General features: G+C 42.8%; 1 protein-coding gene and 1 long non-coding RNA gene across 6 annotated transcripts in view; one reads left to right on the top strand and one right to left on the bottom strand.

Annotated features, from left to right (window-relative positions):
* Positions 1-4,426, top strand: part of LOC135981041 (uncharacterized) — a 30,859-nt gene extending 26,433 nt beyond the window's left edge. The window contains exons 2-3 of one of the 2 annotated variants that reach the window (XR_010598014.1): positions 3,628-3,755; positions 4,380-4,426. This is a non-coding gene — a long non-coding RNA (uncharacterized LOC135981041). Of the gene's footprint in view, positions 1-2,250; positions 3,756-4,379 lie in introns of those variants that run through there. The other variant, XR_010598013.1, reaches the window with a different exon arrangement.
* Positions 1-13,192, bottom strand: part of MIB1 (MIB E3 ubiquitin protein ligase 1) — a 127,100-nt gene that overhangs the window by 13,384 nt on the left and 100,524 nt on the right. For all 4 annotated transcript variants that reach the window (XR_006175525.2, XR_006175526.2, XM_008178664.4 and 1 more), the window contains exons 16-19: positions 7,760-7,941; positions 5,010-5,202; positions 3,174-3,252; positions 201-314 (exon numbers count right to left, since the gene is read on the bottom strand). Coding sequence is in view for 2 of the 4 variants with exons in the window: in XM_008178664.4 (XP_008176886.1) it covers positions 201-314; positions 3,174-3,252; positions 5,010-5,202; positions 7,760-7,941 (568 nt within the window). In the remaining 2 variants the exon portion in view is untranslated. The remainder of the gene's footprint in view (positions 1-200; positions 315-3,173; positions 3,253-5,009; positions 5,203-7,759; positions 7,942-13,192) is intronic.

The following is a 13,192-nucleotide window of genomic DNA, read 5'->3' as shown; positions in this document are numbered from 1 at the left end:
CCTTTTCAGACATGGTCTATGCTACAACAGCATCTACCACTATCCCATATGTTGAGTGACAAACAGTAGATGGAAGGCTGACACAAAACTACTTTCTTTAAAACTTTCCTTCAAACGGATGATGTGAGGGATATATAGTCAACCCCCTTTTTTCAATGAAAGGAGAATGGAAGTATTAGAGAAAAAAGAAAAACACTCACAAATGTCATCAGTGGTATCTTCTGTACCTTTCCCTCCGCAACACAAAATGAAAGGCACTCTCCGCTCAACCACTGCCCGGCACTGCACACACTTCTTCATCAGGCTTGCACAGTCTGGTAAAAGTAGAGGTAATTTACACTCAGTAGCCTGCTAGTCTCTTTATTCTTGCTTCTGTGATTCTATCCAGTTCGTTTCATTCTATCCACAAATACACATTGTCATTTTATGTAGTGTAATTACACCACCAATGGCTGTGTTTGCAAAAAATAATGTAAAAATAAGCACAAACCCTATTCAAAAGCTAGTTAGGACCCAAAGAATCCATAAACAATACACTGAATGTGACCTTCAAAAAGCCACATTGTTTGTCTTTTTTTATTTTAGTGTATTTCGAAAGAATAGTTTTTTTTCTGCAAGCAAACTTACTCTTTCAAGGGCAAGAAATCCACAATTTGGAATAAATACCACTTCATCATTAATTAACTCTATTTTACAATGGTACTGCAGAATTTAAATGCAAGATCATGCACATTTCTGAGATCATCTTCGATAACCATGGTGAGAATTAAGGACAGACTAGCAGCTTTTATTTTTTAATTCAGTTGCTTTAGTACCTTATTAACAGTACTGGAATATTTTTTCTATTTTCCAATTAACCTTTTTTAAAAGCTATACCAAAGAAAGTGTATGAATGGGAGAACACCTACTTTCTCTCACTATCCAAAAATATCCTTTGTTTCACTTACATCCAATGGGCAAATGGGTGTCAGGAATTACTACAAAAAAGATCAAATCCTTCGAAGGGTAAATCTATATCTTTTGCTTGCATTACGGGAGAAAGACTGGAATTCTATGAGAAGAGAACGATGTCACATGATTGCAGCAACACTGTATTGGGACCCAATGTAAGAGTTGTAAACAGTTCTCAGTGAGTGCTGGGGCACACATTAACCCTCTCACTCAGCAGACTGACGTTCCTTCCTCAAATGCGACAGGAAATAATCTGAAAAAACCTTTCCATGTTTAGAAGCTTCACTTCCTATTACGAAGTAGATATTGGCAACATGCACTTCAATGATCACACCTTTCACCATGGTAATTTATCTTCTTGCTATCCACCTCCTGGGGAATTAACCGAAAAGCTCTCTTCCCCCACCCATGCTCTCTCCACTGCACACAATGAAAAGAGTCTGGAGCTGGATGGCTGCGAAGGTAGTGAATATATCAGACCTGAGTCACAGCAAAGAAGTAGAGATAATGCCAGATTTCCATAGCACGATCAATTAAGCTCTTGTTTATGGGGAGGACTACCTTCCCTCTCTTATGTACCTCCATAAGGTCAACAAATCAATATTCTATAGCAGAGGTGGGCAAACTACGGCCCGCGGGCCACATCTGGCCTGCAGGACCCTCCTGCTTGGCCCCTAAGCTCCTGCCCCGGGAGGCTAGCCCCCGGCCCCTCCCCTGCTGTTCCCCCTTCCCCACAGCCTCAGCTCGCCCCATCGCCGGTGCAATGCTCTGGGTGGCGGCGCTGCGAGCTCTTGCCAGGCAGCGCAGCTGCAGAGCCACGGCCTGACCCGGTGCTCTGTGCTGCATGGTGGCGTGGGCTGGCTCCAGCCGGGCGGCGCGGCTGCCTGTCCTGCTGCTCTAGGCAGCGCGGCTGTAACGCCGTCAGCCTCTGGTGCTCCAGGCAGTTCGGTAAGGGGGAGGGAGCGGGGGAGTTGGATAGAAGACAGGGGAGTTCAGGGTGGTGGTCAGGGGGCGGGGCAGTCAGAGGATGGGGAACAGGGGGGTTGAATGGGGGAGGCTCCCCAGGGGGCAATCAGGAAGGAGGGGGGGTTGGATAGGGTGGCGGGGAGCAGTCAGGGGCAGGGGTTCCGGGGGCAGTCAGGGAGAAGGGTTGATTGGATGGGGCAGGGATCCCGGGGATGGGGGGGCAGTCAGGAATGAGAGGAGGGGTTGGATGAGGTGGCGGGGGGCAGTCAGAGGCGGGGGTTCCAGGGGCTGTCAGGGGACAGGGAACAGGAGGGGTTGGATGGGACAGGAGTCCCAGGGGGCCGTCAGGGGGTGAGAAGCAGGAGGGGTTGGATAGGTGGCGGGGGCCGGGCCAGGCCTGACTGTTTGGGGAGGCACAGCCTCCCCTAACCGGCCCTCCATACAATTTCAGAAACCCAATGCAGCCCTCAAGCCAAAAAGCTTGCCTGCCCCTGTTCTATAGGCTACTGACCATCAGCAAAGCCTCAGCAAGATGTCCCAGAAATTCTTGAAAGTTCTGGTGACAAAATGATCACTACATCCTCATCTTACCCTTAACAATCTTAAACAAAGAAGGGACAGTTTCTGGAGGCTCCTTAAGTGTTTTCTATATCCTCATCAGTTGCTGTACCATACACTCACATCAAACAGAGTGATCTGTGTTGCAGCAGATTCTCTTTGCAAACATGCTCCATTCTAAGTCTTTGGGAGAAAAACAGCTCTTGCTGGAACCTTTGTATGTTAATGGAAGATTTAGTCATAAATGTCTTTTAAAAAATTGTTTGGTTGCTATACCAACTAAAGTTTAATTATATTTACACCGCTAGATGCCCTCACAAAAGAATCACGAGTTCTAAAGATCTCAAAAAAATGTAATGCTAATTTATTTACAGAAATGTATAATAGAACTCTCAGACTACCACAACCCAGTCAGAATAAAATAATGCAAGTAGGTGAAATAAATCTGCTCTTTCAATTTTCTAGTTAAACAGCTACAGTTCTGTTATTTGTCTTCCAAATAATTAAACTTTATTACAGGCAGGTGGTTTTATTGCATTCCAAGTACCGTCAAAGCTCTGATTACCAAACCGAAGTCAATTTACTCGAATAGCCTACAATTAAGTCAACATTTTAAAAGAATTTTTAGTGACTATTTTTAACAGACATCTTTTGTTGCACAATCATTTTGAAAGGTATTACCTGCCAAGGCTACTTACTCTCACAAGCACACATGTGACCACAAGGCTGGAAGAGTACTGCTGCTTTCTTGTCTGAACACACCACGCATTCTTCAATCTGCAGAGAAGAACAGTAAGGAGTAACATGGGAAAGATTCCTCTCCTTTTTGTATCTATTCCATTTATATCTATTTGCTTACTTCCACCACTTAGCAGGGCAAAGGGAATTTAACAAGCTCTGCTTAGTGCCATGTTAGCTAAGAAAATTTAAATGGGAGATTACCATATCTGTATCCAGAAGTCCTTGCTGGCAATATTTACGCTCTTTGCAGTACTGGTTATCTAGGAATTATAAAACACACCAGCTAGGAGAATAAGACCACCAGGCTGGTACACACATGTATTTTTCTTGGCTGTACAGTGCTCAATTAGTTTAGAAGGACTTTCTGCTGTAATCCAACAATGTGTTGAGGGTTTCTCAATTTTTCCCAAGGGTGGACCACATCTTAGAGAAATGATCACACGGACCACCCATCTACTGATTCATGAATGCCCGGACCACCACACCTCCCATTCATACAACATCCTTGTGACAACTAGAGGAACTACTTATGCAGAAAAGTAAAGTAACTGGTGTACTTTTTGCTTTCGTAACACAAGTCAGCAACTGGAAACAAAAAGACAGCACCATCTCTCTGCAGACCAGTTTGAGAAACTGGTTTAGTAGAACTAAATTATAATCTAAACTATGAAAAATATCTATATAATAAAAAATGACTTGCTCTGTCAGAGAAGAGGGCCAGTCCTGATTTCAGAGTGGGAGCCAGAGAGTAGAGTCTGGGCTACGATGGTCACCAGCTAATCACTGACCTCCTTTGATCTACTCCCAGTGTGGCAAATGGTGGGGTTGTCTGGGTGATGGGGAAGGGCACCCACAGAGACAGCAGGAGGTAGAAGTAAGCTTTTCTGAACCACTCGCCACCATTTTAAAGCCCCTCCCAGCCTCCCTGTTCCCCTCCCCTCCCCGCCCTTCAGGCTTACTAGTGGCATGTGTTATCAGTTTGACACTCTGTATGCATGAGGTAGTTTGCTATATGTCATACTAAGGGGGGGGGTAATAGTTACAGCTGTCGGTGGCACACCTGGGCTTTGAAGCAACTGCATGGTTTGCACTGTGCAGGCACCTTTGGATCTTGAAGTAACTGCACAAGCACATAATATAACTGTTTTGTCTTCAATTCACAGGACTACACATCTGGTGGCTGATCCTGGTACCCTGGGCTACATTTCTCTCAACAAAGAGAAAATTAGGAGGGGGATGGGGGGAGATTTGGTTGGTGCTCCCAGCACCACAGAAGTCATGCACCTTTAATGTAAATATAGTGTAAGCCACACTTTGCTGGAAAAGGAGGTTGGATTTACATGGAGGCTAAGGCATTTGTATGAAGCCTGATGGATGCCTCAGGCAGTGGTCTGCATGGAGTTGGGGCCATGGTACAAGACATTCTTGGTAGGCCTGGATGTTTTAGGATTCTCTGAATTTGAGCACTGAAAAAGTGGAAGACTGCTGACTAGTTTGGGAGGCTGTTGCTCCACCCTTAACATTGCTACCTTTCGGAATCCTTATAATAAAGTTGCAGCCATTTGCCTAAGACAGACAATTCTTGTTTCTGTCCTCATTAGCCCTCTGTCGTTTGCAATGTGCGATATCAGATAAATGCTGCACTCTGCTCTAACCACTGACAAACTAGACGTGAGAGAAACCATGGCAGCTGAGACAGTGTAGTTTGTCAGTACAGTCAGGCTCTTCTTTTCACAAAAAAATCACAACTGCAGGAAGAATAAAATGGGAATATTAAAAATTGTGTTAAGTACCTTTGTTCTGGACTGAACTTGCTCTTTACAAATGAGGCATTTCTTGACCCGTGGTGAGCAGAGGGAACAGGTAGCAATATGTCCACATGGGCCAAATAACGTATCTCTCTTCATGTCTGAACACACCATACATTCTTCTAAAGTTTCTGAGTCATTGCTGATCATAGAAGGACTTCGAGAGCCAACCTGCCCACTAAAAAAAATAACCACCTCACAATCAGGCTTAAGTCAGCATTACAACCTTGTGCATATTCTGAAAACAATTTTTTGTAATCATACTGTACATCAAGCCGAGTCATTTGCTTATGTGTATTACTCATTCTAGTTTGTGCATATATTGTGTCACCCATTCTGTTAACTTGTATCTAAAGCTGCTGAGGCATTTGGGTGTCAGTGTCATCAATATGGAGATTACAGTTCTAATTTTACGTGAGGTACAAGCAGCGCAATTTTCTGGCTGACAGGAGCATAGCTACATGCTTGGATAAATCAATCTGGAGAAAAAGTTGCTTCTCCAACCCATTATCATCATCTAGAGAGCGTATGAGGAGAGAACACTTCTACACCCATTTTATGTCAATATTTATCTAGGCCTGGGGGTTCTCAAACGTCATTGCACCGTGACCCCCTTCTGACAACAAATATTACTACACAACCCCAGGAGGCCTGTACCCTGAGCCAAAGCCCAATCCCCGCCGCACAGGGTGGGGTGGCCAAAGCCAAAGCCTGATCCCCTCTGCCCTGGGCGGGCGGGCAGGCCAAAGCCAAAGCCCAAGGGCTTCAGCCCCAGCAGGGAGCCTGCAACCTGAGCCCCGCCACCCAGGGCTGAAGCCCTTAGGCTTTGGCCCTGGGTGGTGGGGCTTGGGCTTCGGCTCTGGCCCCAGGCCCCAGCAAGTCTAAGCCAGCCCTGGCAACCCCATTAAAATGGGGTTGCGACCAGCTTTCCCTCTAATTTTTTACGTCCATGTGCGGAATGAATTTTGTTATGTGAACCAATATGGAGATGATGTGAGACACGTCACCTTTATATTGGTGCACATAACAAAATTCATGTGGTAAGGGTGGGGCCGAAGGATTCGGAGTGTAGGAAGGAGCTCAGCGCTGGGGCAGAGGGTTGGAGTGCGGGGGGGAGGAGAAGGAGGGGAGGGCTCTGGCTGGGAGTGCAGGCTCTGGGCTGGGGCTGAGGGGTTCAGGGTGCAGGAGGTGGCTCAGGGCTGGGGCTCAGTACAGGGGGTGAGGGGCTTGGGGGTGCAGGCTGCTCAGTGGCTACAATGGGGAGAGAGGACTCCCCCCAGCCCTCTCTCGCCACAGCAGCTCAGACCGGGGGAGAGGCGCTTTTCCCTGGCAGCTCCGGTGAGGGTGGGCTGGACTGAGGGAGGGGCTCCTTTCCCCAGCAACTCCAGTTAGGGTGACCAGATAGAAAGTGTGAAAAATCGGGACGGGGGTGGGGGGTAATAGGTACCTATATAAGAAAAATTCCCAAATATCAGGACTGTCCCTATAAAATCGGGACATCTGGTCACCCTAACTCCAGTGGGCATGGGCCTGGGCGGGGGAGGGGCCCCTTTCCCCCAGCTGCGACAAATCCGGGGCAGCTCGGTGCTGGGGCCGGCCCGAGGGAGGAGCGCCTGTTCTCCAGCCGCAACAAATCCGGGGCAACTCGGCGCTGGGGCCGGCCCGAGAGAGGAGTGCCTGTCCCCCCGATTGGGCAAATCTGTGGCAGCTCGGCGCTGGGGCTGGGCCAAGGGAGTGGCCCCTTTCCCCCTGCTGGGGCAGCTCGGCACTGGGGCCAGCAGGGAGAGGCGCCCCTCCCCGCCACCGCCCTGAGCCCCTGTGCTGCTGGGCTTAACAGGCACCTGCGCAGCTTAGAGGGAATTTAGGTGCAACCCACTTTGGGGTCCCGTCCCACAGTTTGAGAACCGCTGACCTAGGACTTCTTTTTTTCTATTCTGCCGCACACCCAGCAGAGGGAGCACATGTTAAACAAAACTTTACTCCCAGAGGGCTAACTACACCAATAAAGGTGCTTGTGCACAAACAAAATAGCCAAATGACTCATGATCCATGCAGACAGGAAGGCTGAGAAGAAAATACCTGCCAAACATGGGCAGACAATTGATAAGAAATTTCCTTTTCATTTTATTTAGAAATTTAAAAATCACACTACAGAGATAAAAATGTAAAAGTCAACAGAGATGGCTATATGGATCTGAGGATTAATGAAAGGAGCCTTTAACCTCTAAATCACGAATGCGAATCTAACCTGGACAAGCAGTAACTGGAAACTTACTATTTAATGGGTGGCTGATGGCATACATAAAATATTGAAGTCAGTCTACTTCCTAGAGGATAACCTATTTCATAATTGCATGCCCCACTATTTTTAAGTATCAGTACTTGATACAGAGAAAGAACACTGAAAGGGCATGGATATAGAATTACTCTATAAGATGAGGAGGGATGTGCTGCTCACGCCTCAAGCGGAATAGGGAAGCTTGATCTGTACTGCTGCTCATTTTGTACTTAATTCGTTAACCTCAATTTCAACTAATTATTTTGTAAACAACATTCAAGACATATGCAGAATATATACAACTTTACTTACCTTTATCTTGATTTTCAGTAGTCTTATGATTAATACTTGAAAAAGAGACTGTTTTATTTATTCTACTTCAACTGATCTATCCCAAGGAAATGAAGACATGTAAAACATGATGCTCAGAAATTCCATATCGCGTTTATATACAAACCTGACTTTTTCTTTGTGACATTTAGCCAATGCTTTGCAGAGACTAGGATCAGGGCAGAGGTCAAGAGGAGACTGACCCTTCTTATTACGAATACCGAGATCAGCTCCGTTTGCTGCCAGAAAGCAGGCAATAGATGCTGCACTCTTCTTCTCTGCTCCCTGGGTACCAAGTCCCATTATTAACTGAAAGAAAGTAAATTGGCAACTGACTTGAGATTCTCTATTTAAATACTTGAGAATATAGTCTTACTACTCAAGGAAAATGGACCATTTAACATGTGCACATATATAAGAATATATTTTCTAAATAGTATTTTGATGAGATCTGAGCATGCATTTTTAGCTTATCTACAGTTCTAAGGTGAAAACCATTGTACAATTACCCAATTTTCAACCAGATAAGTTCCCTGCATAGACTAATTAATTAAAGGCAATGACATCTAAGTATTCAAAACACAATGTAATCTCTGTGCACCTGTATTCTGGGGTCACAGAACCAGTGCTCTCCAAATCTAACCATAAGTCTCTGTCACAAAGCTTAATGGTAGCACATCATTCCTGTCAGTTTTTCTTTATATCAGTTTTTCTAATTATCCTGCTTTGACCAAACAGTTAAGAGAAAGAATGCAAGGCCTTTTATCTAATGCAGGGGTTCTCAAACTGGGGGTTGGGACCCCACAGGGGGTTGAGAGGTTATTACATGGGGGGGTCATGAGCTGTCAACCTCCACCCCAAACCCCGCTTGACAGCTTATTTGGGGGTGGGGGGGTCCCACTCAGAGACTTGTTGTGTGAAAGGGGTCACCAGTAAAAAAGTTTGAGACCCACTGATCTAATGTGAGTGTGGATCTGTTAGGTCATCTTAAACAAACTTCAGCTTTTCAATAATGAAGATCTTCTACAGATTTAAAACCTGCAGAGTAGGAACTAGAAGAACACATGACTTAACATTGAAAATGTGTCTCTCCAGCTGTCCATAGTCTTCCAGAATAATTAGAGGGATGACATCATAAGTACCAAGGAAGAAAAACCCAAAGAAATGAAAGAGGAAGTGATTTCCCTTTCTACTGTGACACTTATTTTGAATTGAATCAGTAAACTGGGAACTGGTAAAACGTGAAGGTAACTATTATAATTAATATAATAACATTATAAAACAGTCAGCTATGGAACACTTAATTTTAGTAAAATAAACTTTTCACATTACCAACTTCCACTATGAGCAATGGGAAAAGAAATAGGTGAATGTGCTCCATGAACCTCATGAGAGGTGGGGTTTTTTTTTGTTTTTTTTTTTAGAACTTGCTAGCCAACGTCAGTAGACTTACAGCAGCCAGTGTAACTGGAGTCTTGCTTCTGCAATAGTTTATTCAGTTGTAATATTTCATATCTTGATTACCATTTTACAGACACTGAAGTCACACTGCAGTCTCAAAGGACTGACAGCTTTAAAACTTTAATTTAACCTCAGTGCTACAATGGAGCAAGAAATCATCTTTTCATTCTAAATATTTCAAAGATCTTTTTAATCTTAGATTCACTGTGTAGTATGGGCTACAGACGGCCCACCTTCAAAAACAAACAAACAAAAAACAAACAGCTATTGGGTGATTTTAACAATGGAGTTACTAAAAATCAAATTTCTCAGATAAAATCAAGAAATGCAGATCTACTTTATGCAACTTAATGTTGTCTGTTAGCATTTAGTGGTCATTGTCCCAAAGTGCGAGAGAATGTAATTTTGTTGCAAACACTACCACTTAAACGACCAAATACTGGGATTACAACTAATCTTCTTTCAAAGGTTTTTATCCAACTTTGGTATTCATATTACTATCCTACTTAAAAATATAATACAAATTCTTCATGAGATGGCCTTAAAACTACAGTAAATACAATACAATAAAATCTGCATATATTTTACATGAGTGCACATAACTCCAACTTATTTGAATTGGAGCAATATATGCTCATGAGGGTAGACTGTGAACCTAAAAAGGCTTGTTATTGAAACAATAATTTACAGTTAAAGCTGGTTTTTAACAACAGTAGAAGAAATAAGAAACAACACCTGCCTTCTGCTGTACCTAAACTATCTAATAAATGTGCAATACAATATCATTGTATATTAGCCTTATTTAGTCAATAACAGATGGGCACTGAGATAGTCTCCTTAGATTTGATTTGATACATTTCTGCAGGATTAATAATATCAAACAATATTTTGAGAATGATTCAAGATAGTTTCCAGGCATGCATTAGCTAAACTTTTCAAATGGGCACTGCTCTCATCATATGAAGTGGACAATTCAAGCAAGATTACAAAATCTTTGCATGTAAGCACCAGTGTCCTCCACATCCTGCATGCTTCCCAAATATTTCCTTTAGGGCTGGTCTACACTGGGGAGGGGGGGGAGGAGAAGTGGGATCGATTTAAGATACGCAACTTCAGCTACGCGAATAGAGTAGCTGAAGTTGAAGTATCTAAGATCGAATTACCTGGGGTCCACACGGCACGGGATCGACGGCCGTGGCTCCCCCGTCGACTGCACTACCGCCGTTCGCTCTGGTGGAGTTCCAGAGTCGACGGTGAGCGCATTCAGGGATCGATATATCATGTCTATCGATGCCGGATAAATCGATTGCTACCCGGCGATACAGCAGGTAGTGAAGACGTACCCTTAGATATGCAAAAGTTCTTCTTGTGACAAAGGAAACTCATGTAAATATAAGTGGGAAAAGTCCAGATCTATGACTGACCTCAGTGGGAGCTGCTGCTGGTTGCTCACCACTTATTTGTGTGTTTAAATATGAATTTATGAGCTTAACTTTCAACCAAGATTTTCAAAAAAACCTTAAAATTCTGTTCTGACAATATATTACTTCCAAGTGAAGTACGCAACTCAAAGAAATTGGAAGACTACGGAGTACAACAGTTTGGCAACCCAACCTCTCAAGAATGACTTAACCAGGAAATCTTGAGATGAGGAGGAGAAGACTGGTAACCAAGAAAGAAAAACAAACTTCAATTTCATGCAGATGCTGCCAGGGCTGAATCTGAGAAAGAATATTCATGTGTGTCATGCTTACTGTATGCTTGCTTCAAATGTAACTTCTCAAACACAAAGCATTTTTAGTAACTTGTCACAAAGTTCATTTCAGACAACGGAACCTTTATTGTTCTTTTATCCCACTTATTTAAGAGGAGTTCTATGTAATACTATTCCAACCTTTCCCTACATATGCCAATCACTTAGGACAGTGGTCCTCAACCTTTTTCGTCTGGTGGGCGCCAGACGACGAGCCACGGAGGACCGTGGCGGCAGACGACCATCCCCCGAAATGCCGCCGAGAAGCAGCAGCATCACTGAAATACCACCGAAAATTGGTGGCATTTCGGCGGTGACGCCTCTGGATGACGCTGCTTCTCTGCGGCATTTCGGCGGATGCTTGTCCACTGGCCAGTATGCGGGTGCACTTAGACGCCCCGGCGGGTGACATGGTGCCCGCGGGCACCGCATTGGGGACCCCTGACTTAGGAGGAACAGTAAATATGTATTAAAAATAATATTTCAAATCCTTCTATAAAACACTCTGGCAAGCATATTTCAACTGAGTTAAGAATGTGTATTTTTTCCTAATATCCCTATTCATAACTTTTTGATGTTGACAGGTATGCCTGATTGATGCATCCAATTTTACTTCATTTTATTACTTGTACAGTGGTTACTATTAAAAAGTTATTAAGTACCGCACAGATCATTTTTGGAGGTAACAGTTACATCCCTATCTTATTTATATAGGTTGGTACTTTAGTAAATGTTGACCTTTTTAATGCTATACAGTGAATTTACAGTTTTGAATAGATGCCTTTTTTCCTATAAAACTTTTGTTTAAACTAAACTGTCTCCGGAATATTATGTGCAACTACAGTAAAAAATGACTACATAAAATTGGCACTTTGTTACTCAGGCAAATCTGACCCTTTGGTATATTCTGAATCAAATATTTTAGCGACTGAAAATAGTTTTTACTTCTGTTTACATCTGTTAGCCTTGCAGAGCCAACACAGACATGAATGTGATGTATGAATTCTACTCCTGGTTTCTGTAGCAACAAAAATTTTATTTCCAATTGCAAGGTAAAATTCAATTTTATACCTCTGTAACCCTATTGTTTCAGCAGGTTTTTACAGGAGTAATTGAGGGGGGAAATTCTGCTTTAATCAAGAGAGGGAGGCTGCAATTGGTGTACGTTTGTCCCACAGATTCTTTATTAATAGAGGTGAAGCTGCATGATCAAGAAAGAATGCCGCCCGACTTTCAGATCCCAGGTGAGTTAGCAGAACTGGCTATGGTGAAAAAAGCCCACTATTTTTTATTTTAAATTGAGCAAGTTTGATCTAGGGTCACTGAGAAAAACATTGTGCTACTAAAAAAGAACAGGAGTACTTGTGGCACCTTAGAGACTAACAAATTTATTTCAGCATAAGCCCACGAAAGCTTATCCTGAAATAAATTTGTTAGTCTCTAAGGTGCCACAAGTACTCCTGTTCTTTTTGCGGATACAGACTAACACGGTTGCTACTTTGTAACCTGTCATTGTTCTACTATAATGTCTAGAATGCTTTTCAAAGCAAAACTGAACTGTAAGGTTATGATTTAAAACAAGAGTTAAGAATTTTGACCGAGGCACCCTATAATTACACTATGGCATGTTTACGCATCACTCAGTGATGTATTAAGCAATAACTTTACAAATATGTGGACCTTTAGAAATATTTTATGCATCAAGTGCAATAAAAGCAAAAAATCCTGAAATGTAATGTACACACAATGGCACATATGCACACACAATAGCAAACCAATGGTAACAAAATGGTCATTTTAAAATGTGATTTGTTTTTAAAATCACCAAAGCACTTAACATTCAAAAAGGACTAATCTAAAAAATTTTTCTAAAATGAAGCAATATATCAGTTAAGAGCATTTGACTTTTTAAAAGATGTGTCTAAGAAATAACTTTAAAAAAAATTCATCTCTAGACAGAAGCATTGTGTGTCGTGTTTTAGTCAGGAAGAAATGTTAAGTCTGTCAATTAGAAGTTTTATTTAAATAACCTCCTTTGCCTTAATTATAACAGCACTAGTAGGGATAGTTATTTTTTGTACTAAGTTATGCTAGTTCAGTCTAAGGGCTTGTCTACACTGGCACTTTACAGTGTAGGGATATTAAAGAAGGTACTAACAGCGATTCCCCCAAGTGACAGTGACCCCCTCAATTTGTCCCCCACACTTTAAAATCCAACAGTTTCACCAAGTACAAAAATCTTTTGGGTCTTCTGTTAAAACTTGTAAACTACTGTCTGTAGAAACCATTGATTGTATCTGTCCTGTGAAAGATACTTTACTACTATGTAAAACTTACAAACAAGTT

Source organism: Chrysemys picta, chromosome 2, assembly GCF_011386835.1.
Source record: "Chrysemys picta bellii isolate R12L10 chromosome 2, ASM1138683v2, whole genome shotgun sequence".
In the NCBI taxonomy this organism is placed as follows: Eukaryota; Metazoa; Chordata; order Testudines; family Emydidae; genus Chrysemys; species Chrysemys picta.
The sequence above is the reverse complement of the archived record's forward strand: the minus strand, read 5'-3'. Positions and strand labels throughout refer to the sequence as shown.